Here is a 27,214-nt window from a genome sequence, read left to right as displayed (position 1 = left end):
AGATTTCGATAGCTATTCCGATAGTTATTCCGACAGCTATTCTGACATGGATATTCACCTAAGCTCTGAAAACAGTGTAAATGAAATGAATCAACCAATCAGCCATCCCCAATTCATCTGATGGGTTCGTAGTCAACTTAATCAATGGAGACGCGAAGGAGGCGATCCTTTCCACCAACCAAATTGCTCTCTTGGCGAAGAACCTGAAGCACTCACCGGTGAACCAATTCGAAACACTATTTTCGCCCTCATTACCCGAATATCTCGCCATGATTATATACTATCTCAAATTCAAAACCTCATTCATCCGCTCGTTCCGACCGACAATCATCCCGGTATAATGGAAGAAGTTAACGAGCTTCGCGCTCGAGTAATCAATTTGAAAAACGTGGTGCAAAACCTACCAGCTTCAGCAACATCACCGACATCAACAAGACCACCAGCAATAGCACCCGTACCATCAACAACACACACCTCAGCATCCCATTCTGTACCTCGAGTATAATCATCATTCTACGAATCGCTCTACGTCATTTATCTTCGTTCGACATGGCGATTATGTAATCTCTAATGTTTTAGAGATTATATATTCTGTTCTAACGGTAAATCAAATGAGTTTAATATCATATTGACTCATTAAATCCATAATTATATCTGAAGAAAATATATATGTATATATGTTTTCATAAAGATTGTAATTAAAAATTCCTTTGTACAAACTGTTAATGGTAAAAATATTTTAACGGGTAGGTAATACCCTAGAAATATTTAGATTTCACATTAATAAGTTACACTGTACATTCTTCGAATCTGATTCAATAGTCATTTACTATCCTACTTACAACCACAGAAGTACGAATTCGTTCACCACAGAATAACCATTTTCATTCAATTTCATATTTGGATTTTGACCTATCAAAATCCAACAAGTGGCATAATGAAGAAAACATTGGACAAAATAAAATTTATTAGAAACAAACAGATTAATTATGAGAAATTTTGTTAAGAATCCACGTTAACAAAATCCTAGCTAACTGTTCCTAGCTAACTGTTAAATCCTTATTACATTTATTTATCGCAATTTATTTCTCGCAATTTTAATTCTAGCAATTTTATTTATCGTCATTTAATTTCTGTTATTTACTTTACGCACTTTATTTATCGTCATTTAATTTCTGTTATTTATTTTACGCACTTTAAATATCGGAACACGTATACAAGGTTTTGACATATCATATCGACGCATCTATATATATTATTTGGAATAACCATAGACACTCTATATGCAGTAATGCAGGAGTTAGCTATACAGGGTTGAGGTTGATTCTACAATAATATATATAGTTTGAGTTGTGATCGACTCTGAGGCATGTACACGGGTCACGATACATATTAAATAATTCGAGTATTAAACTATATATGAATTATTGAACTACAAATTGTGGACTCCTAACTATGGACTAATGACATTGGACAATTAAAATGAATTAAAATATTGATTATAACATATGAAACTATACATTTCTTCAAGTTTGCCACTTGATTTCATCTTAAACCTCATTTGTATCTTGATAATTACAATCTGCGTTCACATCCTTCATAAATTCTTGAAAACACCTCAATCGAGAGGATGAACCAACCGCACTTCATCTACGAAAGAAAAGATTAATGCATATAGTTATACACCTGAAAAACTCTCGGAAACTGAGTAAACGTTTAAAACATAGCTATGCTAATTCCTTAGTGTTATTATTACCCAAAATAACTTGGAAATCCCTTTCAAATTAGCCAAATTTGTCACAGCTCCAACAAATCAACTACAACTTTCATTATGATTAGTCTTACTATAACCTTGATATATAAGTTTGCCTTCATCATCGTTACCAGAGAACCATTTATATTTCACCACATTAGCAGTAAACTTATCAGCAACTTCATTACTCATTGGCTAAAGTCTCTCCGAAGAACCATTATATTTGTTCGTTAAAACCTATTCATATACTCATTCGCATCTTGTAACGAGAATTGCCATACCAATTATCTGGAATTACCAATCAGTATTTTGAAATCTCGCAGCATGTCTACAACAATAGTTATATGTATACATATTACATTTATCTCATAGAATTATAAACTTTCATTCTGAAATTCTGAAAATCACTCTAGCTTACGAATCAGATCTCTGAATTCTGAAAAATGAATCGAGCAAACCATGAAGGAGATCAAGGACAAATACAAGGACCAAACCCTGTATTTAAAGAATTCTGATGATTCTGTTTCTGATGAAATCTTTAGCGAATACCTTGCTTCTGACTCCAAACTCTTGTGGACAAATTTTCTTCATCATCCTTCGATATTAGAAATTCCAGGATATCATCGTATTTTTCATTATAAATATCCTCCATATTTTTGAAGATATTATCATAACTATTCTTATCTGAAATCATTAATCTCTTAGTGCTATCAGTGTTACATCATATAGAAACTGTTAGTTTCTATATTCTGTAAACTTTCGAGCTTAGAATATGAATGTTATTGAAGTAATGTTGGGAACTGATGCATGAGTTAGTATATAATATAATGACACTTGATCAACGTGATTATATTACAGTAAGTCATGCTGAGTTTCTAATGGAATGTGATGACTCACAGATCATAACGTCATCATGTGCCATGTTAAATAACTCTTTCATTATGCTTAACTTCCGAACATATCAAGAAAGTATATTCTTGATACTTCTATTCTCAGTGATTCTGGTAATTTGACAAATCAAATCGTGCTAATACATTTTTTTTCTTATTTAGAATATGATGTTTATCCGAAATTCCATACTTACAAATTCTGGACCGTTACTCGCTTTACTAGAGGTCGGGAGGATAATAAAAAGGCAAAGAGCTCCAAAATATAAGAGAAAATATAAAGTCCAATAGCAAACGGAGGTTACAAACCGTGAATATTAATACGAATAGCAATATAAAGACACGGTAGAATTAAGAATAGTATCACCCCAAGGTAATAGTAGAAGTAAACAGATTTTTCTGGTGGAGAAAAAAAAAGAATGACAGAAATGATAATTAGAAAAATATCGAGGATTAGAACGGGATTAAGCATTTTCATAATCTTTTGGATGTATGAAACTAAGAAAGAAAGTATAGGGATGGTGAGAATAATGGAACGGAAGAGTTTAATTTATAAAGGAAAAATTCAGACGTAACAATCGATATAGATGACCGCATTTAATTAAAGAGATTCTAATTCCCTTAAATCACGAAGAATCCGATCTTATAGATTTCGAAGATTTTCTTTAATCCCTTGAATTCCGGAATTCAACCAAGACAACGTCAAAAGTTAAGACGCACCTTATTTTCTAAATTCAAATGTGACTACGTCAAAAGTTAAGACGAAACTTTATTTCTTCAATTCACTCTTTTGTGATAACTTCACTCATACTCTTCGCGAAAATGAATTGTTTTATCCATATTACTCAATGATGATAAAACTCTATTTATCAACTCATATTCGTCATGAAAACATACTTATTGTCAGACATGACCATACTTATTGTCAGACATGACCATCCTAATCAAATTTCGGGACCAAATTTCTTTATCGGGTAGGTACTGTGACGACCCGAAACTTTTTGACCAAATTTAAACTAAATTCTTACATGATTTCGACACGATAAGCATAGTCTGTATAGTTGAATCTTAAAATTTTGAACTTTGTCCATGTATTTATTATAACCTTCGACCATTACCGACGATTCACGAATAAATTGTTGTTAATAAATATGTGTGTATATATATATATATATATATATATATATATATATATATATATATATATATATATATATATATATATATATATATATATATATATATATATATATATATAAGTGTATATGATAATGTGAATTAATAAAATACAATTTAGTCATTTGAATTGGAATTGAAAAGAAATATACAAAGTAATTAAGTTGTTATTAAAATGAGTCTCTATATATATATATAGTGTATAAATGTTAGATTTTATATTATACAGTTAATAAATCTTACATAATTAATAAATTGTAATATTAATATATAAAATATAAATGCAAGTTAATTCTAGTGGTTATATTATTATTATATACATTATTATCAGTACTATTATTATTACTACAGATTATAAAATAAAATTTATACATTTGATTTGTTATGTTATTGTATTATTAATATTATAATTATCGATGTTAATATCATTATTATTATAACTAATAATAAAATTATAATTTTTGTTATTATGACTAATATTAGTATCATTATATTAGATATTATCATCACAATTATTATTAAAGGTTATTATTATCATTATTATTGTAAAAATAATAAAATTTATTAATATTATTATTATAAACACTAAAAAATAACTATTAGTATCATTATTCTAAATATTGTTATAAATAACAACATTAATATTTTAAAATTATTAATAATAATTCTGCATTATTAGGTATTTATTATTTAATAGTAATTAATATTATACATAAAAATTAAATTATATAAATAAGCGAATTTAATATATAAATATGACTCAGGTATCAATCAACTTTACAGAATTTTGTTTGCTGCCTTTAATCTTATTAAACGTCTAATTCAATCTACAATCCAAGACAAATTCTGTTAGGAATCGTTGTCTCCTTTTTATTTTTATTTATTTTCTTTGTACCTGATTAAATTTTCTGTCGACTAATTTGATATAAATCCAGCCAATCCAGTGATAACTGGTACCATACGATTTCACAACATCAATTACAAATTTACAGAAACCATAAACAACCCTTGTTTGATTTAAATTAAATAAAAAATCAAAAATTCTTTGAAAAACCGCTGCACTGCCCTGTTCGCGTTCATTTTTTTTATGGATTGATTTTAAATAAATTTTCAAAATGTGGAATTGCAGTCTTGTTTGGAATATCTCATTTAAGCTATCTGCAAAGTTTCTAATGCTAATTCTTAATATCGAATTCGAATTGCTAAGTCAAACTTTCAATTTTAAAAGTCAACGATATTGTTCATCAAGAAATTCGAACTCTATGTGTTGTTTCTAGATCAATTAACGATCCAGAAAGATTCTAGGATCGATTTAGAGTATATTTTGTTCAGGAATCGTAATCTAAAATGCCTTAAAACTTCTAGTTTGATTTGGAGTTCTTATTTAATTTTTTTTTTTAAAACAACAAGTAACTGTGTTCTTTTTATTCGTTTTTTTTTCTAAATAATTCCAATCACTTCAAATAAATTCGTTTCTGTTTCAGTTACAAATCTAAACCAAACAAATTATTTGAGGTTACAATGGGTCATTGGTTGTTACTGTCGAGCAGAAGAAGGAGAAGAAGAACACTTTAATTATACGGGTTATATTTAGTTAAAACCATTTTAATTCAGAAAATCAAAATTGGAGCAATGGTTTAAGAGGGTGTCGGGCTAGCGAGAGGTCGGGAGTTCGAGCCCGGTCATGGACATTTTTTTTTGGAAAAACATTTAAAGGTAGTCCTTACTTATATTTATTATTAAGATTATTATTATTATTATTATTATTATTATTATTATTATTATTATTATTATTATTATTATTATTATTATTATTATAAGTATTACTAATTACTAATGTTATTATTATTATTATTTTTATAATCTTAGTATTAATATCATTATTAAGGTTACGATTATTATCAGGAACATAATAAAGTTTATTATTATTTTCATTTATATCAATAGTAGTATCATTTATAAATATTAGGATTATTATTATTATAAACATAAGTATAAGTATTATTATTAATATTAGTACTAGTAATAATGTGGTTAAAATTATTAGTATTAGGTATTAGGTATTATTATTAAAAATGATTATTACCATCAGTACTAAATTTCTCATTTTATTAAAAACTACTATAATTATCGTTATTATAAGATTTATAATTAAAACCATCATTAACAATAAAGATCAACATTTTTATATTTATTAATATACCATTATCACTAAGATTATTAACAATATTATTTTTTATTTTTTGTAATATTAAGTATTATAAATATTATCATTTTTACCGTTACAAATATTATTTTAGTATTATTACAATTACTAGTTTAAACAAACAAATGATATATATATATATATATATATATATATATATATATATATATATATATATATATATATATATATATATATATATATATATATATATATATATATATATATATATATATATATATATATATATATATATATAACTTATATAACTTAACTATATTAATACTTTTATATACAAAATGAATATATTTAATGAAACAATGAAAAATATATAAGTTAATAACATAAAAATTGTATCATTAATAATAATATATATTTATTCGATTACGATTACGTGTGTTAATATATATACAAATGATATAGGTTCGTGAATCCGAGGTCAACCCTGCATTGTTCAGTTGTTTAATACAGTTACATGTGTTTTTACTACAAAATACAGTATGGTGAGTTTCATTTGCCTTTTTACCCTTTATATTTTTGGGCTGAGAATACATGCGCAATTTTTATAAATGTTTTATGAAATAGACACAAGTAATTGAAACTACATTATATGAGTGAATGATCGAAACCGAATATGCCCCTTTTACTTGGTAACCTAAGAATTAGTAAACCAGTCTACTAATTGACGCGAATCCTAAAGATAGATCTATTGGGCCTAACGAACCTCATCCAAAGTACCGGATGCTTTAGTACTTCGATGTTGTTTTATCATGTCTGAAGGATTTCCCGAAATGATAGGGGATATTCTTATATGCATCTTGTTAATGTCAGTTACCAGGTGTTCAATCCATATGAATGATATTTTTGTCTCTATGCATGGGACGTATTTTTATGAGAACTGAAAATGAAAATCTTGTGGTTTATTAAAATGATGAAAATGATTATTTATGTTAAACTAATTAACTCACCAACCTTTTGGTTGACACTTTAAAGCATGTTTATTCTCAGGTATGAAAGAAGTCTTCCGCTGTGCATTTGCTCATTTTAAAGATATTACTTGGAGACATTCATGGCATATTTCAAAAGACGTTGCATTCGAGTCGTTGAGTTCATCAAGATTACTATTAAGTTAATTATAGTTGGATATATTATGAAATAGTATGCATGATGTCAATTTTCGTTGTAAAGAAAGATTGTCTTTTAAAAACGAATGCAATGTTTGTAAAATGTATCATATAGAGGTCAATTACATCGCGATGTAATCAACTATTGTGAATCGTTTATATTGTATATGAACGGGGCATTTCAGCACTAACGGAAATTTTAGTTTCCCTTGACTTTTTGAAGTATTTTAACATGTTAACTGTTGAATTCAACAATCAAGTTTATACCATTCTACTTAAAATAACATTTTCTTGATTATGTTAATTGTAATTTAGCTGTAAAATTGATTTCAAGTAACATTAGTTAATAGTCACAAGCAATTTTACCATAGTATTTTAGCCCATGGCCTATATAGTAGCAATTTTACAGGAGCAATTTTAAAGTAGCAATAGCTAGCAATGATTTTACAATAGTATTTTAGCCTATATACAGTAGAAATTTTAAACTAGCAATTTTAAATTACAATTTTACAACATATTATCAATATGAGTCGCATAAAATTAACATTAGCTGTAAAATTGCACTTTCCCCTTACTTTTTGAAAAGAATAAGTGAGGTAATTATGAGTGATGAGATTAGTGATTAATGATTGAGAGCGGAGAAATACTTACGAGAGGAAGGATTCCGGTTGAATCATGAATGATGATAAACTAAGATGAAGGATTGAAGATAGAACAGTAAGGAATTGTCATGTAGAAGGAAGTAAGGCCGTAAGAATTGGAATTGGACAAGGGTTTGTTTATTTTTATATTTAATATACTCAATGGCTCATACTATAAAATTATAAGTGGACTAATTTCAAATACTTTAGTTGTCCAAACTATCAAATTATAATCTTTAAAAATTTACGGGGTCCCGATATTATATTTAGTGGTGTCCCGTACAAAAAAAATAAAATTTTTGTGATAAAATTCGAAAAAGTATTGGTGTCACAGGACCCCACGGGTCCTAACCTTAAGTCGCCACTGGTGATACTTCCAAATTTAGTTTTGATAAATCCATCACTATTTGGTGCTATCTTCCCAAAATATCCCCAAATAAATTCTAAACTAAAATTTGTGTATATTATTATTTAAGTGTATTTTAGTAATCTTATGTAGATCTAAAAAATGAAGTGATAAACGCATTCAAAAAGGATTTACACAAACTTTTCCTCTTTCAAGCTCGATTTTGAGAAGGCCTTTGATTGCGTTAACTGGGATCATCTGGTTATGCGTCAATTTAATTTCTCTTCTAAGTAAAGGAGTTGGATTTGGGGCTGCCTCACATCGGGACGATCTTCTATTCTAATTTGGGGTACTCTGACGAACGAATTTTCCCTCGAACAAGGTTTAAGACATGGTGACCCTCTCTCCCCCTTTTTATTTCTTATTGTTGGTGAAGCTCTCAGCGTTATGATGAAAGACGCTACTGATTTGGGTCACTACAGAGGTATCACAGTGGGCAGTGATCCTTCCCAACTAACCCATCTGCAATTCGGTGACGATGCTCTCTTTCTTGGCGAGTGGACTAGAATTAACATCACGAACCTTGTTCACATTCTAACCTGGTTTGGTATGGTTTCTGGTCTTAAGATAAACTTCATGAAAAGCAGAATTTTTGGTATATGTATTCCAGATTATCATATCACAAGTATGGCCCAGTCCTTTAAAGTCCAAGTTCTAGACTATTAAGTGCTGATTCAATGACTTCTGATTAATGATCATATCTTAGTATGAAGTTTACAACTTTAATGATTTATAAAACTTGTAACATAGGATTACTTGTCATGTTATAGTAACTTCACTATCATCTAGTTTAGGCAATTTATAGGTATTTGCAATTGTTGTGAGACATTAGTTATACTTTCATCCTTAGTATGCGAACTTATTTCCATTTAAATCATAATAAGGAAATGATGTTTCTATGAAAATATATGTAATTGGCTAATTGCTTATATGATGATGCCAAGACTAGATAAATTTTTACAATCTCTAAAGAAAATCTCAATTTGTTAAGTGTTTATAATGCATAAAAACCTCCAAGATTACTTAATTTAAAAAACCCGATTCTTGATGAGATAAAATAACTCTTGTTATCATATCTGATACACGATAAAATAACCCGATGCATTTTGACATTAAATAAAAGTTACCAGTGTAAACTTTACCCGACCTACCCATTTTACTGCCTCTAGTTATAAGGTCTGAGCATTGAGCAATTGCTCATTTTTTTTTTTTTTTTTTTTTTTTTTTTTTTTTGTTCAGTCGTATTTAGTTACATCCACAAATGTCTAAAGTATTTTTATTTTAGGAATATTTGCCTCTAGTTATAATGGTCCAGGTTGACTCGATACACGTGTTGTCTAAAAGTTCTATGTTATGGAGTAATTTTATTGCAAGAAGTTGGTGTTAAATATGATTGCAAAGAGAGATTATGCACTAAAAATACTGTTGACCGGTTCAACCCATTTACTACGAGTATTGCTAAATCTACCCAACAAAAAGAGAAGGTATCTTGATTAGAGATGACATTGGATCGGATATGGATCGGGTGATGCCGTATCCATATCTATATCTATTTAGTTTTTGTTCACCCATATCCATATCCATATTCATTTAATTTCAGTTCATCCGTCTATATCCATATCCATTGGATGAAACGGGTTGATGGATATCCATTGGATATTAAAAAGATGTTATAATATTTCTTAATATGCGATGAAAACAAAAACGTATTATAGTAAAAATATATATAATATGACATAATCAAAATATATTTACAAGAATGTGTAATCTTTGTCGAAGATATAACACATTTGTTGACTTTACTATTAAACATATAATATGAAAAATTAAATATGTATTTTGTTCGTTTATTTTGTTAAATAAACGTGTCTTATTGTAATAAATTATAGTTATTTCATTATAAGGTTGAAAGAAAAAATGTAAATCTAACAAGAAAATGATTTTGTACTAGTAAGTATGTAAGCATGTGTTAATATTTATGTATTTATACATGTATTTCGGGTGTTAGTGGATATATCCATGGATGAAACTTTTCATCCATGTCCATATCCATATTCATTTAGATTTATCCATATCTATATTCATATCCATTTAGTTTTATCCATATCCATCACGAAGCAGGTGAATCGAATGAATATCCGTTAAATCGGGTGTCCATTATCATTCCTAAATTATTGATTTGCTACATCTGTCTAGTCAACCCATAATTTACATACACAACCTTTATTGTCGTCATTTTACGGGTTTTTCTTGATTGGTGGTCCCCACTGCTCAACTTTTCTTTCTTTGTTACTGTATTATTTTTCTTCTTAACTTTTGGATAGTATAAACCATGTCTAATGAGTTATGGAGTATTATATCACTGTATTGTTTTATTATTTTATATTAAATTAAATAAAAAATAATAATATAAATATAAAAGTTAATATTATATAAAGTTTGTGCGATACTAACGTTATCGTATACGATGCTTTTGATGCTAACTAGTTATTGAACCCTCGCTTCGCGCCGGGGGTTCGATTTTTAATGTATTTTACTGCGTTTAGTAAAATTATTTTGTGGCTAACGATGATGTCGTTGAAGCGCAACTCGAGTCGAACTAAAAGGTATAACCGTGAGGGATTTAAATGTTATTTTAAATTAACAATATATGTGCATCTCCGCGTTTCGCTATGAAATTGTCGACTTTTAAAAATTTAACGCAAAATCAACGTGTATGAAAAGTACCCCAAATATTTAGCGTTTTTTAAAAAGCGTCCGTTTTGCGTATAGCTAGTGACATTGTGTTCCTAAAATTATTTCGAGTTTAACGATGGTGTCGAAAAAATTTAAGTCGTTGCGAGCGAGAAGATATGGCCCGTTGAATATTTGGGTGGAGTTTATTTAAGATTTTTTATGAAAATAGTTATTTGACACTTTACCCCCCTGTTTGAGGGGTCGATTTGAATTTTTTTTAAAAAGTGTGGGGGCCTTTGTTGGTAAAATAAAATTTAGTTAAAATTAAAAAAAAATGAAAAGTCGAAAATATCCCTGAAACTATTCATAACTTTTGTCTATTAGTTAACTAGGTTTTGAGCCCGTGCGTTGCACGGCTGCTCAATAACAACATCAAATCAGTCAATGTATAAATATAAATGAATATAAATCTTGATATTATAGTCTACAAAGAGCTGAATTGATGCAACTAATCGCAAAGGAATTTTTATTTTTTAAAATGTAAGAAATTAGTATTGATACTCGTAAACCATATTTTGTATTTCTCTTATACGGAGTAGCATAGTAATTATAATAATAGATTTTGTTTTTTTTTTCATGAGTGTTTTACATTAAATTATGTAAACGGAAGGTTACTGAATATTTTATAACATTAGAGAATAAAACTATTGTGAATTTTTTGCCTTTTAGAAAAGAAGTAGGTCAAAAATATTTGTTTTCTTTTTCTATATTTTAACTACGAAGTAATTAATTTGGTTAATTAATTTTCTTTATTATTATTTAACGTGGTTTGATTATTTTAATTATCATTATTATTTTTAGCTTAAATTTAGCTGTGTTGACATGTGTAATTTCCAAATGTCAATAATCCCTATTAATACTCCTCTAATGACAACTAAGCTAAAATTAACTCTTTTTTATATAAGTATATAGATATGTAAATATTTTTGATACAAATGTTATCGGTAATAAATTGTTTTTTTTATTATAATTGTATTATACATTTGGTGAGTATTAAAACTAACTTAATCATATACTAGTTTATACAAGTGTCATATACTAGTTTATACAAGTGTCGTCATTAAACTAGTTAACAATATAAAATAATAAAATAATAATGATGATAATGATTACGCAGTATAATAAGTAGGTGTATTGAAAATGTACAAAAGAGGTCATTAATATGTAATTATTATAGTTGACCGGGTGTATTAAGTAAAAAAAGTCACGTAGATTTAGACTACCCCTTAACAAATTAAAGTTACCCAAAACAACCCATATATTCATTAGTAATGGGGGTTCTGTTTGAATAATTTTCTCATGATTGTTTTTTTTTTTTTTTTTTTTTTTTTTTGAAAGGCAAGAAAAAAATTTATTTATAGAAAAATAAAACAAAATACACCAGTAGTATGCAAAAGGCATACTTGAGGCTAACTATAAACTACAAGCATCACACATCAAACAGAAGCTGCATTTATAAAGCAAAAGTGACTTGAACAGAGCACATGAGATTATTAATTTTATTCGGAATGAATTCTTAGCCGTGATCATCGAAAGAAGAGGGGTTTATGAGCCATTGATTCCAATCTAGCTTGAACTTATTCGAGCGTTTTGATATCCATTCATATGCTTTGATTTGAATCTCATTGAGAAGCACCGGACCATTTCCTTTGTAATTTCGAAATATTGTTGAGTTCTTATTTTGCCATATCAAATACCCGCAAATCCATACGACGGCTTGCCAAAGCTTTGAAGATGAGGATGAAGTCGCTTTGTTTATGCCCTTAAAAAGATCTTCCAAATTTGTGTGCATCAAATTACCCATGTTCCACCATCGATAGAGTCGATCCCAAATGTCCTTTGCAAATGAGCAATTTAGAAGAATATGGTCAACTGTTTCAATGTCGTCATCACAAACGGGGCATCTTAACGAGGCTAGATCAATGCCTCTCTTATTGAGCTCCACACGAACGGGGATCCTTCTTAACAATGCTCGCCAAATAAAGATACCTATTTTTTGTGGTATCAAGTTGTTGCACATGGTAGCATTGTTGGAAGGTATTGATGGTAATAATTTTTTCATCAATTGCCTTGGTTAGGAATGAAGTAGAGAAAGAGCCATTTGATTGTAAATTACATGTCCAGTAGTCACTTCCTTTCAGTCCAAATTTGAACCTTTCAAGCAGCAGCACCAATTCTTGTAATTCACCTTCTGTTCTTCTTGATGGGATACGATTCCAACACCATGACATAGAAAATTATCTCCTTGTTTCACTAGCCTATCCATGACAAGAGCATTTTCATTTTCTTCAAGCATAAAAAGTCTTCGAAACTTATCACAAAGTGCCATGTCTCCAAGCCATTTGTCTTTTCAAAATAAAATGCTATCACCTTTGCAAACAACTCTCACAAAAGAATTAGAGAAGTTAATGCCAAGATTGTCTATTTCTCGGCCAATTTCACGAATTGAATTCCAAGTCGAGCTCCTGTTTATATTATGATTTTAAAAATTAAGTCCCAACCCACCATCCCTCCCATAAATGCATCTAATGACTTTTGCCCAAAGTGCATTTTTTTCATTTCTAAAACGCCACCACCATTTTGCTAACAAAGCCAAATTTTTTGCTTTGAGTGAACGAATATTTAACCCCCCGCCCGCATATGATAAAAGAGTATTTTCCCATTTAACCCATGAGATTTTTGAATTATCCCCGGACCCGCCCCAAAAGAACTTACGTCTCAAACCTTCAAGCGAGTTAATGACACACGTTGGAGCACGGAATAGGGAGAAGGCATACAAAGGGAGACTACTAAGCACCGATTTAATTAGGGTAAGACGTCCACCAAACGACAACGTTTTAGCTTTCCAATCCGATAACCTAGTATGAAACTTCTCAATTATTGACTTCTAATCACGAGTGTTGTTCATCTTTAAGCCGATTGGTAAACCAAGATAGGTGATCGGAAAACTACCTACTCGGCAACCAAAGAAATTTGCCATCAGATCTATAGCTTCTTTTTGAATACCAACACCAAATAAACAACTTTTTGACACATTAACCTTCAAACCCGAAAAAATTTCAAAGCATTTTAGAAGTTTAAAAAGATTACCCACATTTCTTTTTTTCCATTCGCCAAAAAGGATTGCATCATCCGCATATTGAAGGTGTGTAACCATTATCTTTTCATTATCTTTTCCAACTTCTAATCCTCTAAACAGATTCATCATCACTGATTTTTTTCACAAACGCATTTAGACCTTCGACCGCTATGATAAATAGGTAAGGGGAGAGTGGATCCCCTTGTCGTACCCCACGTTGACCTGAGAATTCGTTTGTTGGGGATCCGTTAACCAAAACCGAGATCGATACCGAATTCAAGCATGCTTTGATCCAAGTAATCCATTTCTCACCATAACCCATTTTTCTCATGATTGTAACCAAGAAATCCCAACTAATAGTGTCAAAAGCCTTTTCAAAATCGGCTTTGAAAATCATACATTTTTTCTTTTGATGTTTTATGTAATCTACCACCTCATTTGCTACAAGAATGCTATCAAGGATGTTTCTACCCTTGATAAATGCACTTTGTTCAACACCAATAATTTTGCCAATTACTTTTTGGATACGAGTCATAAGGATTTTTGCTATAATTTTATAATAGCTTCCTATGAGACTAATCGATCGGTAATCGAATAAATTCATAGGGTCTTGAATTTTTGGGATCAAAGTGAAGAAAGATGCATTACATCCTTTTGAGATAGAGCCATAATACCAAAACCAATTAGTAGCCGCCATTAAGTCGTCCTTTATCATCCAAAAGAATTTTTTGTAAAAATTAAGATTGAAACCATCAGGACCCGGGGCTTTATTTGGTTCACAATCTTTTATTGCATTCCATACATCCGACTCAAGAAATGGGGCTTCTAACATGGAGACATCATCCGGACTGATTTAATTAAATATCAGTGAATCTAAACTTGAGAAATCAGGAGATGTAGTTTGATTAACTTCGAATTTCTTGCTGAAAAAGGATAATGAAACTGTGATTGTCAACGTTTACGGTCCACATAAAGACGATGAAAAGAAGTGGTTTTGGGAAAATCTCGATAGCTTAATGAATCTGCAAGGTGTTGATTGGGTCATCGGGGGTGATTTCAATGAAGTGAGATCGCAAGAAGAACGCCAAAATCATAGAGCTGCGCTATTTAATAATTTTATTGAGAATAACAATCTGATCTAAGTCCCTTTGTTAGGAAAAAGATTTATGACGTTAAAGCTAAGGGGTCTAAAATATTATTAATTTTACTAGGAAATACTATTAAATATGATACAATTTTACACAAGATATTTATTTATTTATTTATAGAATGGATATACTTAAACCTTGCTACAACACTTATAGGCAGTGTACCTAATCGTACAGTAGTGTAGTTTTTAGTAAGTCTGGTTCGTTCCATCGGGAAAATCTTTAAACAAAGCTTAACGCTATATTAGTTTAAATTTATAAAAATACAAATATATATATAAGTAATATTATTATTATAAAGGGGGGTTTTTACTGTTTAATGACCGGTTTGTCGATTTTAAAACTTTAGTTGCAGTTAAAACAAAATGTAAAAATATTAAATAAATAAAAGACTTAATTTAAAGCATAAAGTAAATAACGATAATGAAATTGCGATAAATAAAAGTGCGATAAAATAAACTTGCGATAATTAAAAAGTACGATAATTAAAAGTGCAATTAAATATAATAACAATAAATAAAAGTGCGATAATTAGAAGTGCAATTAAATATAAAATAAAGGAAATTAAATATGAAATAAAAGAATTATGCTTATTTAAACTTCCGTAATCATGATGTTTGACGTGTTGATTTTAGTTTTATGCCCATGGGTTAATTGTCCTTTGTCCTGGATTATTTAATATGTCCGTCTGGTTTTTGTCCATAACAGTCCATCAGTCATAAATATAAAGTGCGAGTATCCTCGTCAAATTATCCTTATACCCGAAGTTAAATATTCCAACAAATTGGGGACTTAAACTGTAACAAGATTTTAATACTTTGTTTAATAATTACACCAGGTTATTGACTGTGTGTAACCCAAGGTTTTAATACTTTGTTAACAATTATGCCAAGTGTCCTTGTACATAATTTCACCACTGTTTTAATAATTCTAGTGGCTATTAATCCATTCCCGTGTCCGGTTAAATGAACGATTATTCGTACATATAAATACCCCGCCCATCGTGTTCGATCGAGTGTATATGGTTATTTATAGGGACGTCCAATTGTAAATCTTTATATTAAAATTAACAAACTATCATTTAGTTAAACAAATATAAAGCCCATTAATAGCCCATAGTCTAATTTCCACAAGTGTCGTTCTTTTGTCCAAACCCCAATTATGGTACAAAGCCCAATTACCCAATTTTAGTAATTAGCCCAACATCATGATTACTTCGTTTTAAATAAGCATAATAATAACTTAGCTACGAGACATTAAATTAAAAAGGTTGAACATAACTTACAATGATTAAAAATAGCGTAGCGTTACACGGACAGAATTTCGACTTACACCCTTACAACATTCGCTAACATACCCTTATGATTAGGATTAAAATTAAAATTAAAATTAAAATATAAAATATAAATATAAATATTACGTATACATATATAGAGAGAGATTGATTTTTATGATATTAAAACTCGTCGATCTGCGTTGGCTTTTATAGGGAATTGAGTCTAGGAGAACTCCGCGACTCGCGCCCTTTTTGCTCTTCAAACTCCGCGAGTCGCGGAGTTTGTAATTACAGCTCACCCAGCTTTGGCTCTTTGTTTACCGACGGTTTATTATATTATATAATATATAAATAATTATAAGAATTATTTAAATATTATATTATATTTATGTGCATAGTTGACTTGTAATTTTTAGTCCATTGCGTCGAGCGTTGAGAGTTGACTCTGGTCCCGGTTCCGGATTTTCGAACGTCCTTGCGTACAATTTAATATCTTGTACTTTGCGTTTTAAATCTTGTACTCTTGTAATTTTGAGACGTTTCTTATCAATAATTGGAACCTCTTTGATTGTATTTTGTACTTTTGAGCTTTTTGGTCGTTTGCGTCTTCAATTCATCGAATCTGTCTTTTGTCTTCACCTTTTATTATTTAAACGAATATTACTTGTAAATAGAACAATTGCAACTAAAAGCTTGTCTTTCTTGAGGAATAATGCTATGAAATATATGTTCATTTTTAGCATTATCAAATATTCCCACACTTGAGCGTTGCTTGTCCTCAAGCAATATAGTCTTGAAATACAAGAATCACTTCTTTATTCTTCACACTTTGTACATCAGTGATTTCTTTACGACGGTATAAACAATGGTAGTAACGATATGGTTTACAGTCCCACATGACTATAAAAATTTAGATCCATTAAGGAAATTGGATCTTTATGAAAACATTTGATCTTTTGAAAATTAAATCTAGCTTTTACCCTAGATAAGTTTTCCGGAATAACCCTTCACTGGTGTTTGCAAATTATTTTTGTGGGTTTGGTGGGTTTCATTTTTGAAAATTTTAGCTCAAAACTTGCGGTTTTGTGTCACCCACTTGCTAACCTTGTATTAGGAACGCAACACGTCCAGTATACTTGCTCCGAATATTACCTTTCGGTAAACTACCGTCCGGTTGTATAGGAAAGCGTTGAACAAGCAACTGTTAAGGCAATGTCCCCTGACATGCTTTTAATTATGGTATATAACGTGTCGGACGCAATTACTATCCTTTGTAGGAGCAATAGTAAAGCTCACCCTTATAATTTGTCGGTCTGGCACAAGGTCCTGTCTTTGACCATGCTATGCAACCACCGTTCTTACGGTTGACACCCGATTTAGTTCAGGTGACCTAATGAATTCCAGGTGAATTCCTAGGATTTTACGTTCAATGGTAATGAACGCATTGAAAATAGGTTTTCAGAAAATAAATCGGTTTGTAATTTTGATCAAAATATTTTCTCGTTCAAGCTCGAGTTTAGATATCATTGAATTCCATGAGTTTGTAATTCTCAATCTTTAAGGTCAATCTCTAGAATTGAGTAATATCAGGCTTAAAAGCTGATTTTTGATCTTTTAAGGAGATTATCCTTTCTGGGGGTCTGATTCATTAGTCTTATCAAGCTAATTTGCACGGTGCCCCCCCATTGTACGAGATAAATCCTTCTCATGGTTAGGATAAATCTGACCACTTAGCGACCCTGTTTTATGCTGAGGTCCGTGGATTTCCTACTAATTTTAGTGATGACTTTTCTAGGTTTTTCGTCAACCTACAGCTGGTCTGGACGACAACTTCATGACCTAAATCAAGAAGCGCGTGTCTTTTTCGGAAGACTTTACTTCCTTTTAATGATGGAATTGATTCATCGTGTAGATCCATCTTTTCTTTTCTTTCATCGGGTAAAACAGTTTAGTTTAGTCCAAAGCAAAAGTATCTTCAATTATTTGTTACAGAAATATGTGACATATGTTTAAGATAACTTGGTAATTTTTCCCACACTTGGCTTTTATTTTTCTTTTTATTGTCCTCTATTCCATTTTAAATGAATTTTAACATTTTGGTTTGTTTCTCAATTTATGTCCTTTCCGAGGTAACAATAATTTCGGTGTTAACACCTAGTTTTATCGTTCATAAATATGTATAAACATGATTTTGAGTTCATTTAATTGAAAATTTTGAAAAATTTTACTAGAATTGGGTAGTCAGTATATAAGACTAGGGTTGTTCTTTATTATCAGAGAGCACTAGATTCTAATACAACTACTACTTTACTAGTATTTCTAATGGTAACCAAGTGTATAAAGTAAAAATTTTAAAATCCGAAAGAATTTAACCCCTTCCCACACTTAAGATCTTGCAATGCCCTCATTTGCAAGAAATCAGTAACAAGTTAAATTATTGAGGGTGATTAGCGTAGAAATGATTAAATTTTACCAAAGTTTCCAAACATATTGTTGTTTATGTTGAATGATAAATGGTGCACATCATTTGTTCATTCCGTCTTGTTGTTATTTCACATATATTTTGCATCTTGTCGTCAAAATTAGTTGCTTTTGCTGAACTTAATGCCAGTCTTTGAAAATGCGTTGTTTTACCCTGTTGTGTACATAAGATAAACTGCAAACATATATACATATTTTTGAAGTTTGGTATATTACCCCACATTCAAAAATTATTAAAATCTAATAATAAAAGTTAGAAAATTATAAAAACTATTACAATATTAACATAAGTATTAAATGTATCAACATTACAAATTATAAAATAAATAAAACTAAGTAAACTAGGGATGATACTGATACCAGTAGGGGTTCCATGCATAACCATATGTGTTATAAAATGCTTCGGCTGGGTTATACGTAGGATACGGTGGTTGGATCTCTATAGACCAGGAAGGAAATACGGGCGATGGAGTAGGAATATAGTTTCTACCTACATGTTGGCAATGAGCTATGATTTGGTTTTGATGAACTTGTCAATCTTCAAATGCTCTATGTCTATCATTTTCATACTCTTGTGAAGCTATAAGCCTTTGCATTTCTGTCATTTCATTTCCCCCTCCCACATTACCTGGCTGTTGGTTTCTCTCAACCTGTGGATGTCTACCATTATATCGTACTGTGGCGTTATTTCGCCTCTTCAAAACTTTAGCACCATGGTATACATTTAAACCAATTGTATCGTGGGGTTCTGGTTCTTCGATTAATAATCCCCCCGACTTATATCCACACCGAGATATTCAGCAATCAAAGTAATAAATATACCACCTCCTATTATACTGCGCGGTCTCATGCCCCTAACCATAGCTGTAAATAATAACCCACACAATAAGGTATACTTACAGCGCTTTGTGGGTCTCGAATACACATGTGGTAAAACAAATCCTGTTCATTTACCTTTTCCTTATTCTTACCTCGTTGTGTAATCGAATTAGCTAAAAACCTATGAATTACTCTTAACTCTGCTCTATCTATATCCAAATAAGAGTAATTTCCCCCTTTAAATCGGTGATGGCTAGTCATTTGACTCCATACACCATGCGTATCAAAATTTTCATCAATTTTCCTACCGTTCAATATCAACCCTCTACAATTGGCAGATGCTAACTCCTCAGGCGTATATATACGTAAGGCCTGAGCCATGTCTAGTAAAGACATGTGGCGCATCGAATCTACTAACAAAAATCTAATAAAAGATCGATCGGTTAAACTAACTACCTGATCATTTATTTCTATACTACACAATAATTCTTCACACTGTAACATCCCGCCTTTTTCCGTTAAATTTATTTTTAACACCGTTTTTTTTTTTAATAATACCTTTCGTTATTTAAATTTGTAGTTTCTGTTGACTAACGTTCATAATAATTCCGTCATTTAATTATAACATCACTCGTTTTCTCGAGCGTTTTTAAAATATTCGTTTGGTTAATTCCCGCACCCGCTCTGAAACTTGAGGGACTAGTTCCGCCACTTGACCAAAGAGGTGGCTAGTAGTTGACTAGTCAACCACTCACCACCTCCACCCACTCATTCATCCATTTCTATTTTTTTTTTCTTTCTTTTTTCTTTCTCTCAAGAACACAAACATAAATCATCATCTAAATCCGGATAGGGAAGCAAACTTCAAAACAAATTACATATTCGTGATCCTCTCTTCATCCTCTTCGATTTGGTACCAATTTCATCCATTTTGGGTAACTTTCTAAAATCACTAATTTTCTTTAAATTCGTGTTTTTGACTTGAAATTGTGTTAGTTAGTGTCTATGGCTCGTGTATAATATGAATATATGTTTTGTTTGCTCGATTTGTTGATTTGGAGTAACTAGTATGAACTTTGAAATGGGTGTGCTTAATCTTTGATTTTGGATGATTAAATGTTGTTTAATTGTTAAAGTTCATGTATTAAATGTGTTACTAGCATCATTAGCTTCAATTTGATGTGTAGGTTGATTAAGAAAACTTCAAAAGCATGATTATTGATTTTGAGATGTTTGACTAGGGTTTGATAGTTCTTGACATGAATTTTTGGATGCTTGAATGCCATGGAATGTTAATTGTTAGTGTTTAGTTGTAATGTATGCCTCATTACCTTCAAAACGGCATATCATATGTGAGAATTGGATTCCCGAAACTCAAAATGCATTTGATGAACTTGAAAATTTGAAAATAGACTTTTATTGATCACTTGACGAGAAATCGGTTGTTGAAAATGATGTTTTTGATTGATGATACATGTTTAGTTGTGTTCCTTGTCAAAAGAGCTTTCCAACGGTATAAGATACGCCTTCTAGTTGTTTACGGTTTGCGTTTTATGGTTGTTTGAAGTTTTGACCAAGACTTGAACATTTGAAACTGACCAGGCACCAGACCCCGTGTATGGCCGCGGCGCGGCGCTCCAGGTCGCGGCGCGACATAAGCCGCGTCCAGATTCTGTTTCCCTTGACCTTTTTACTAAAAATGTTTGACATGTTCTAGACCTCCAATTTACATGCAACTTGTTTTAACATGCTTATATATGAATAACTAGCATAGAAAAATAGTTCGGGACCCGACCCGAACGTGTTGACTTTTTCGTTGACTTTGACCAAGTTTGACTTTTAGTCAAACTTAACCAAACTTTTATACAATCGTTCTAACATGCTTTTATACTTGATTCTTGCATGAAACTTGACAACGTGATTCACATGCTATACTATTCGAGTCGTAACGAGCCATAGGACTAATTGAACACATTTCGCTCGACCTTGTGTCGTAACCGGTTAATTGATACAACTTACTTGTTTAGGTCAAGGCTAAGCAACTTTCATGCACACGTTTACTTTGTGAAGTACCTTTATACTCGTGCACTCGAGGTGAGATCATAGTCCCACCTTTTCAACAACTTTTTATACTTTTAAATTGTGGGCTGAGGAACATATACTTTGTTACATTTTGTACTACTTACTTTTATACTTTGAACACAAGTACGATGAAACAAACATTCCACAGCGAGTTAGAACAAAAATCCTCAATTCGATTATCATTAGTTACACTTGCAGGGTGTAAGCGAGAACTTATATTGTGTGGCCATACGGGTTTGACAAACCCTCATTTCGAACGGTTCGCTACCGTCTACGGATGAAATATATTTTCGAGAAACAGTGTATGTTCTAACACTATTGTGATGGGGTTCTATGGAAGGAAACGTTAAGTCTTGATAATTGGGTGCTCGCGAACAAACTTTTGGAATGCAAACGATTTGGATAATCAACATATTGGAAATACTAAATCTTGTGGTTCAAAAACAACGTTTACAAACACCTATGATTTCACCAACGTTTTTCGTTGACAGTTTTCTATATGTTTCTCAGGTTCATACTTGGCTATTTGATACATGCGTACACTCTGATTTCTTGCTTGGGGTCAAGCATACATGCGTACACTCTGATTTCTTGCTTGGGGTCAAGCATACATGCGTACACTCTGATTTCTTGCTTGGGGTCAAGCATACATGCGTACACTCTGATTTCTTACTTGGGGTCAAGCATACATGCGTACACTCTGATTTCTTGCTTGGGGTCAAGCATACATGCTTACACTCTGATTTCTTGCTTGGAGTCAAGCATACATACATGCATACGTTAGTGATAGCACCTTTGGATTCAAACATATTGTTTACATACTTACACTATTTATAGCAACTGTGATTTTAAACTAATTATGTCGCAAGATATTTCATTTGTACTTTACTACTTTTGTAAACTTAAACTTGTTGTCGATCCGTTTGGTGAACTAAACTTTGCAAGTCATGCACGTTTCAAATGAATGCGACATAATTTTGGTCAAACGCGTCTCATATAGGGACTACGACCACGCAACGGGACCTAAGTAGCGACGCCATCAATGACGATTTGGTCGGGTCGCCACAGATGGTATCAGAGCGTTGGTTGTAGGGATCTAGGATGTGCATTAGTGTGTCTGACAGAGTCGTTAGGACGCATTAGTGAATCTAGACTACAACCGGATAGTTAGCCATTGCATTCTGACATACATTTGCTATAGATAGCACTTACTTGACTACTTGTGTATTATACTTGAATCATTCTTAGGCAAACTTCTTAATGGTACCAAGTTTTCATCATACGAACTCGTATTCTGCAACTTTCTGGTAACACGCGTAAATTCAGGATTCATACCCGTAAGGATGACGACGACTTCATTAGTCACACTTGTTCGGGAACTCTGTCTCCCAGATTGTTATTCGCCACCGTTTCAACTTACTATCGGTGTCACACCGGTGTTCCTTACTATCTACCATATCGTGTTACTACCATCCCTACTCCAAGTGAGTATCGTCATCAATACTTAACACTACGGTTGTGTACTATTCGTTATCATGATTCGTTACACTTCTAGCACCGAAATACATTATCGTTTGACTTAAACCGCATTGACGTGAACCATCATTTATACACTTCCCTCGGGGAACGCTTCTTTAGAGTTGCACAAATTCTTTCGATTCAATACGAGTCACGTTAGAGATGCGGTTGCACTTTGTTCATTTTAGATCTTCACGGTTACACGAACTCGAATCTATGGAGTGATGTGGGAATGGAGGTATGAGTTAGCGTAATATAACGACACTCGATCAACGTGGTTATATTACAGTAATTCATACCAAAGTTCTAATGACACATGATGGTGGTTGGACTCGATCAACCTAATCACCACCATGTGCCATGTACATGACTTCATTTTCTTGTTTGAACATCCGACAACTCCGAGAATACTGATAACAACCATGCACGGGACACATCGTCGATTATTATCAAACCATACTTATGCTTCCGAATGAATGAAAAATTCCTTCGACTTCAATCATATGCTATACGTGTATACTATCTCGTTTTCGCACAATTTTATCGACGAACTACAAAATGCTTGGTATGCTCACATCGAGGGGGAAACCTCTCTCGCTTTACACTCGCACTTTCGTATAAGGAAATCTTTATTCTAAATTCTTAATGGAGAGAGAGACTCTTCACATTATACTAGTATTCGCCTCGAGGGTGAATAGTCATAACGAACGTTTTCGGAAACCGATAAATCTTTCGCGGCGCGAAATTCTTGAGAAACAAAAACTTGTTCCAACAAACGTTTTCACGTCCTAACAAACTCTTTCAAATATACCTTAAGGAGATGTACCTCGTTTCGGATCGAGATCCTCGTTTCACTTCTAGATTTTGGAGTGCCTCACAAAAAGTCTCGGGACCACATTTAAACATGAGTACAACACATCAACCACAACCCGACGGACCGAGCAAACATACGATTCAAACCTTGGAAACCATAAAACGAATTTGCGTTATCAACTTCAATTTACTTGAGAAAAGTAGTTGCCTTTAGCCGAATTCTCTTACTACAATAATTTTCATTCGAGTATTAACGTCACACTTTTCGAGGACCCGTATAGCCGCAATTATCGTTTTCTTAATCGTTGAACCGAAGTAGGTGACAAGCGAACCACCGGACCCGAAATCATTCATGAAACAACCGGAAAATTTTTCAATTTCAAGAAAGGCTCAAGGCGGATCGTAGTCGCCAAAAGAACTATGCTGATGTTAGACGTGAACCTCTCGAATTCCAAGTGGGTAACCGCGTAACGTTAAAGTCGCACCTTGAAAAGGTGTAATCCATTTCGGGAAACGTAGATAGCTAAATCCGCGATATTTTTAGTCCTTTTAAAATCCTGGGGCGTTTTGGACCCGTTACTAGCCGTTTAGATTTTTCAACTCATTCGAGTCTCCGTTCATCCTAAATTCTACGTATCAAACTTAAAGGCGTGTCTTGCGAAACAAGAACTTGTTATCCTCTTCGATGAACTTACTATCAATGATAAACTCCACCTCATAGGAGGACCGATTGAAACTATAAATCGTGAAACCAAACTTTAAACCAACGTAAAAACCCCGACTGTCAAAGTTCGTTGAAATACTCAAGGAAGTACCTTCACTTATTCGTAGAATCGGCAACACAACATCTCGAGGAAGAAACAACGACTACTACTTCCAACTAAATTTCGGGACGAAATTTCTTTTAAGGTGTAGGTAATGTAACATCCCGCCTTTTTCCGTTAAATTTATTTTTAACACCGTTTTTTTTAATAATACCTTTCGTTATTTAAATTTGTAGTTTCCGTTGACTAACGTTCATAATAATTCCGTCATTTAATTATAACATCACTCGTTTACTCGAGCGTTTTTAAAATATTCGTTTGGTTAATTCCCGCACCCGCTCTGAAACTTGAGGGACTAGTTCCGCCACTTGACCAAAGAGGTGGCTAGTAGTTGACTAGTCAACCACTCACCACCTCCACCCACTCATTCATGCATTTCTATTTTTTTTCTTTCTTTCTTTTTTCTTTCTCTCAAGAACACAAACATAAATCATCATCTAAATCCGGATCGGGAAGCAAACTTCAAAACAAATTACATATTCGTGATCCTCTCTTCATCCTCTTCGATTTGGTATCAATTTCATCCATTTTGGGTAACTTTCTAAAATCACTAATTTTCTTTAAATTCGTGTTTTTGACTTGAAATTGTGTTAGTTAGTGTCTATGGCTCGTGTATAATATGAATATATGTTTTGTTTGCTCGATTTGTTGATTTGGAGTAACTAGTATGAACTTTGAAATGGGTGTGCTTAATCTTTGATTTTGGATGATTAAATGTTGTTTAATTGTTAAAGTTCATGTATTAAATGTGTTACTAGCATCATTAGCTTCAATTTGATGTGTAGGTTGATTAAGAAAACTTCAAAAGCATGATTATTGATTTTGAGATGTTTGACTAGGGTTTGATAGTTCTTGACATGAATTTTTGGATGCTTGAATGCCATGGAATGTTAATTGTTAGTGTTTAGTTGTAATGTATGCCTCGTTACCTTCAAAACGGCATATCATATGTGAGAATTGGATTCCCGAAACTCAAAATGCATTTGATGAACTTGAAAATTTGAAAATAGACTTTTATTGATCACTTGACGAGAAATCGGTTGTTGAAAATGATGTTTTTGATTGATGATACATGTTTAGTTGTGTTCCTTGTCAAAAGAGCTTTCCAACGGTATAAGATACGCCTTCTAGTTGTTTACAGTTTGCGTTTTATGGTTGTTTGAAGTTTTGACCAAGACTTGAATATTTGAAACTGACCAGGCACCAGACCCCGTGTATGGCCGCGGCGCGGCGCGACATAAGCCACGTCCAGATTCTGTTTCCCTTGACCTTTTTACTAAAAATGTTTGACATGTTCTAGACCTCCAATTTACATGCAACTTGTTTTAACATGCTTATATATGAATAACTAGCATAGAAAAATAGTTCGGGACCCGACCCGAACGTGTTGACTTTTTCGTTGACTTTGACCAAGTTTGACTTTTAGTCAAACTTAACCAAACTTTTATACAATCGTTCTAACATGCTTTTATACTTGATTCTTGCATGAAACTTGACAACGTGATTCACATGCTATACTATTCGAGTCGTAACGAGCCATAGGACTAATTGAACACATTTCGCTCGACCTTGTGTCGTAACCGGTTAATTGATACAACTTACTTGTTTAGGTCAAGGCTAAGCAACTTTCATGCACACGTTTACTTTGTGAAGTACCTTTATACTCGTGCACTCGAGATGAGATCATAGTCCCACCTTTTCAACAACTTTTTATACTTTTAAATTGTGGGCTGAGGAACATATACTTTGTTACATTTTGTACTACTTACTTTTATACTTTGAACACAAGTACGATGAAACAAACATTCCACAGCGAGTTAGAACAAAAATCCTCAATTCGATTATCATTAGTTACACTTGCAGGGTGTAAGCGAGAACTTATATTGTGTGGCCATACGGGTTTGACAAACCCTCATTTCGGACGGTTCGCTACCGTCTACGGATGAAATATATTTTTGAGAAACAGTGTATGTTCTAACACTATTGTGATGGGGTTCTATGGAAGGAAACGTTAAGTCTTGATAATTGGGTGCTCGCGAACAAACTTTTGGAATGCAAACGATTTGGATAATCAACATATTGGAAATACTAAATCTTGTGGTTCAAAAACAACGTTTACAAACAACTATGATTTCACCAACGTTTTTCGTTGACAGTTTTCTATATGTTTCTCAGGTTCATACTTGGCTATTTGATACATGCGTACACTCTGATTTCTTGCTTGGGGTCAAGCATACATGCGTAC

The 27,214-nt window shown here is 32.2% G+C and overlaps 2 protein-coding genes across 2 annotated transcripts in view; one reads left to right on the top strand and one right to left on the bottom strand.

Moving 5' to 3' along the window:
- Positions 1–12,445: 12,445 nt before the first annotated feature.
- LOC139841264 (uncharacterized) lies at positions 12,446–12,949 on the bottom strand. The gene has a single exon (XM_071831491.1). It carries the CDS (start codon positions 12,947–12,949, stop codon positions 12,446–12,448), a length of 504 nt encoding a protein of 167 aa, XP_071687592.1.
- A 2,075-nt stretch (positions 12,950–15,024) lies between these two features.
- Positions 15,025–27,214, top strand: part of LOC139841263 (uncharacterized) — a 44,638-nt gene continuing 32,448 nt past the window's right edge. Inside the window, exon 1 of the mRNA XM_071831490.1 lies at positions 15,025–15,072. Within this exon, the coding sequence (XP_071687591.1) occupies positions 15,025–15,072 (48 nt within the window). The remainder of the gene's footprint in view (positions 15,073–27,214) is intronic.

The sequence above is a fragment of the Rutidosis leptorrhynchoides genome, chromosome 4, assembly GCF_046630445.1.
Source record: "Rutidosis leptorrhynchoides isolate AG116_Rl617_1_P2 chromosome 4, CSIRO_AGI_Rlap_v1, whole genome shotgun sequence".
Taxonomy (NCBI): Eukaryota; Viridiplantae; Streptophyta; class Magnoliopsida; order Asterales; family Asteraceae; genus Rutidosis; species Rutidosis leptorrhynchoides.
Note: the sequence above shows the minus strand (reverse complement) of the source record. Positions and strands in the feature narration are given on the sequence as shown.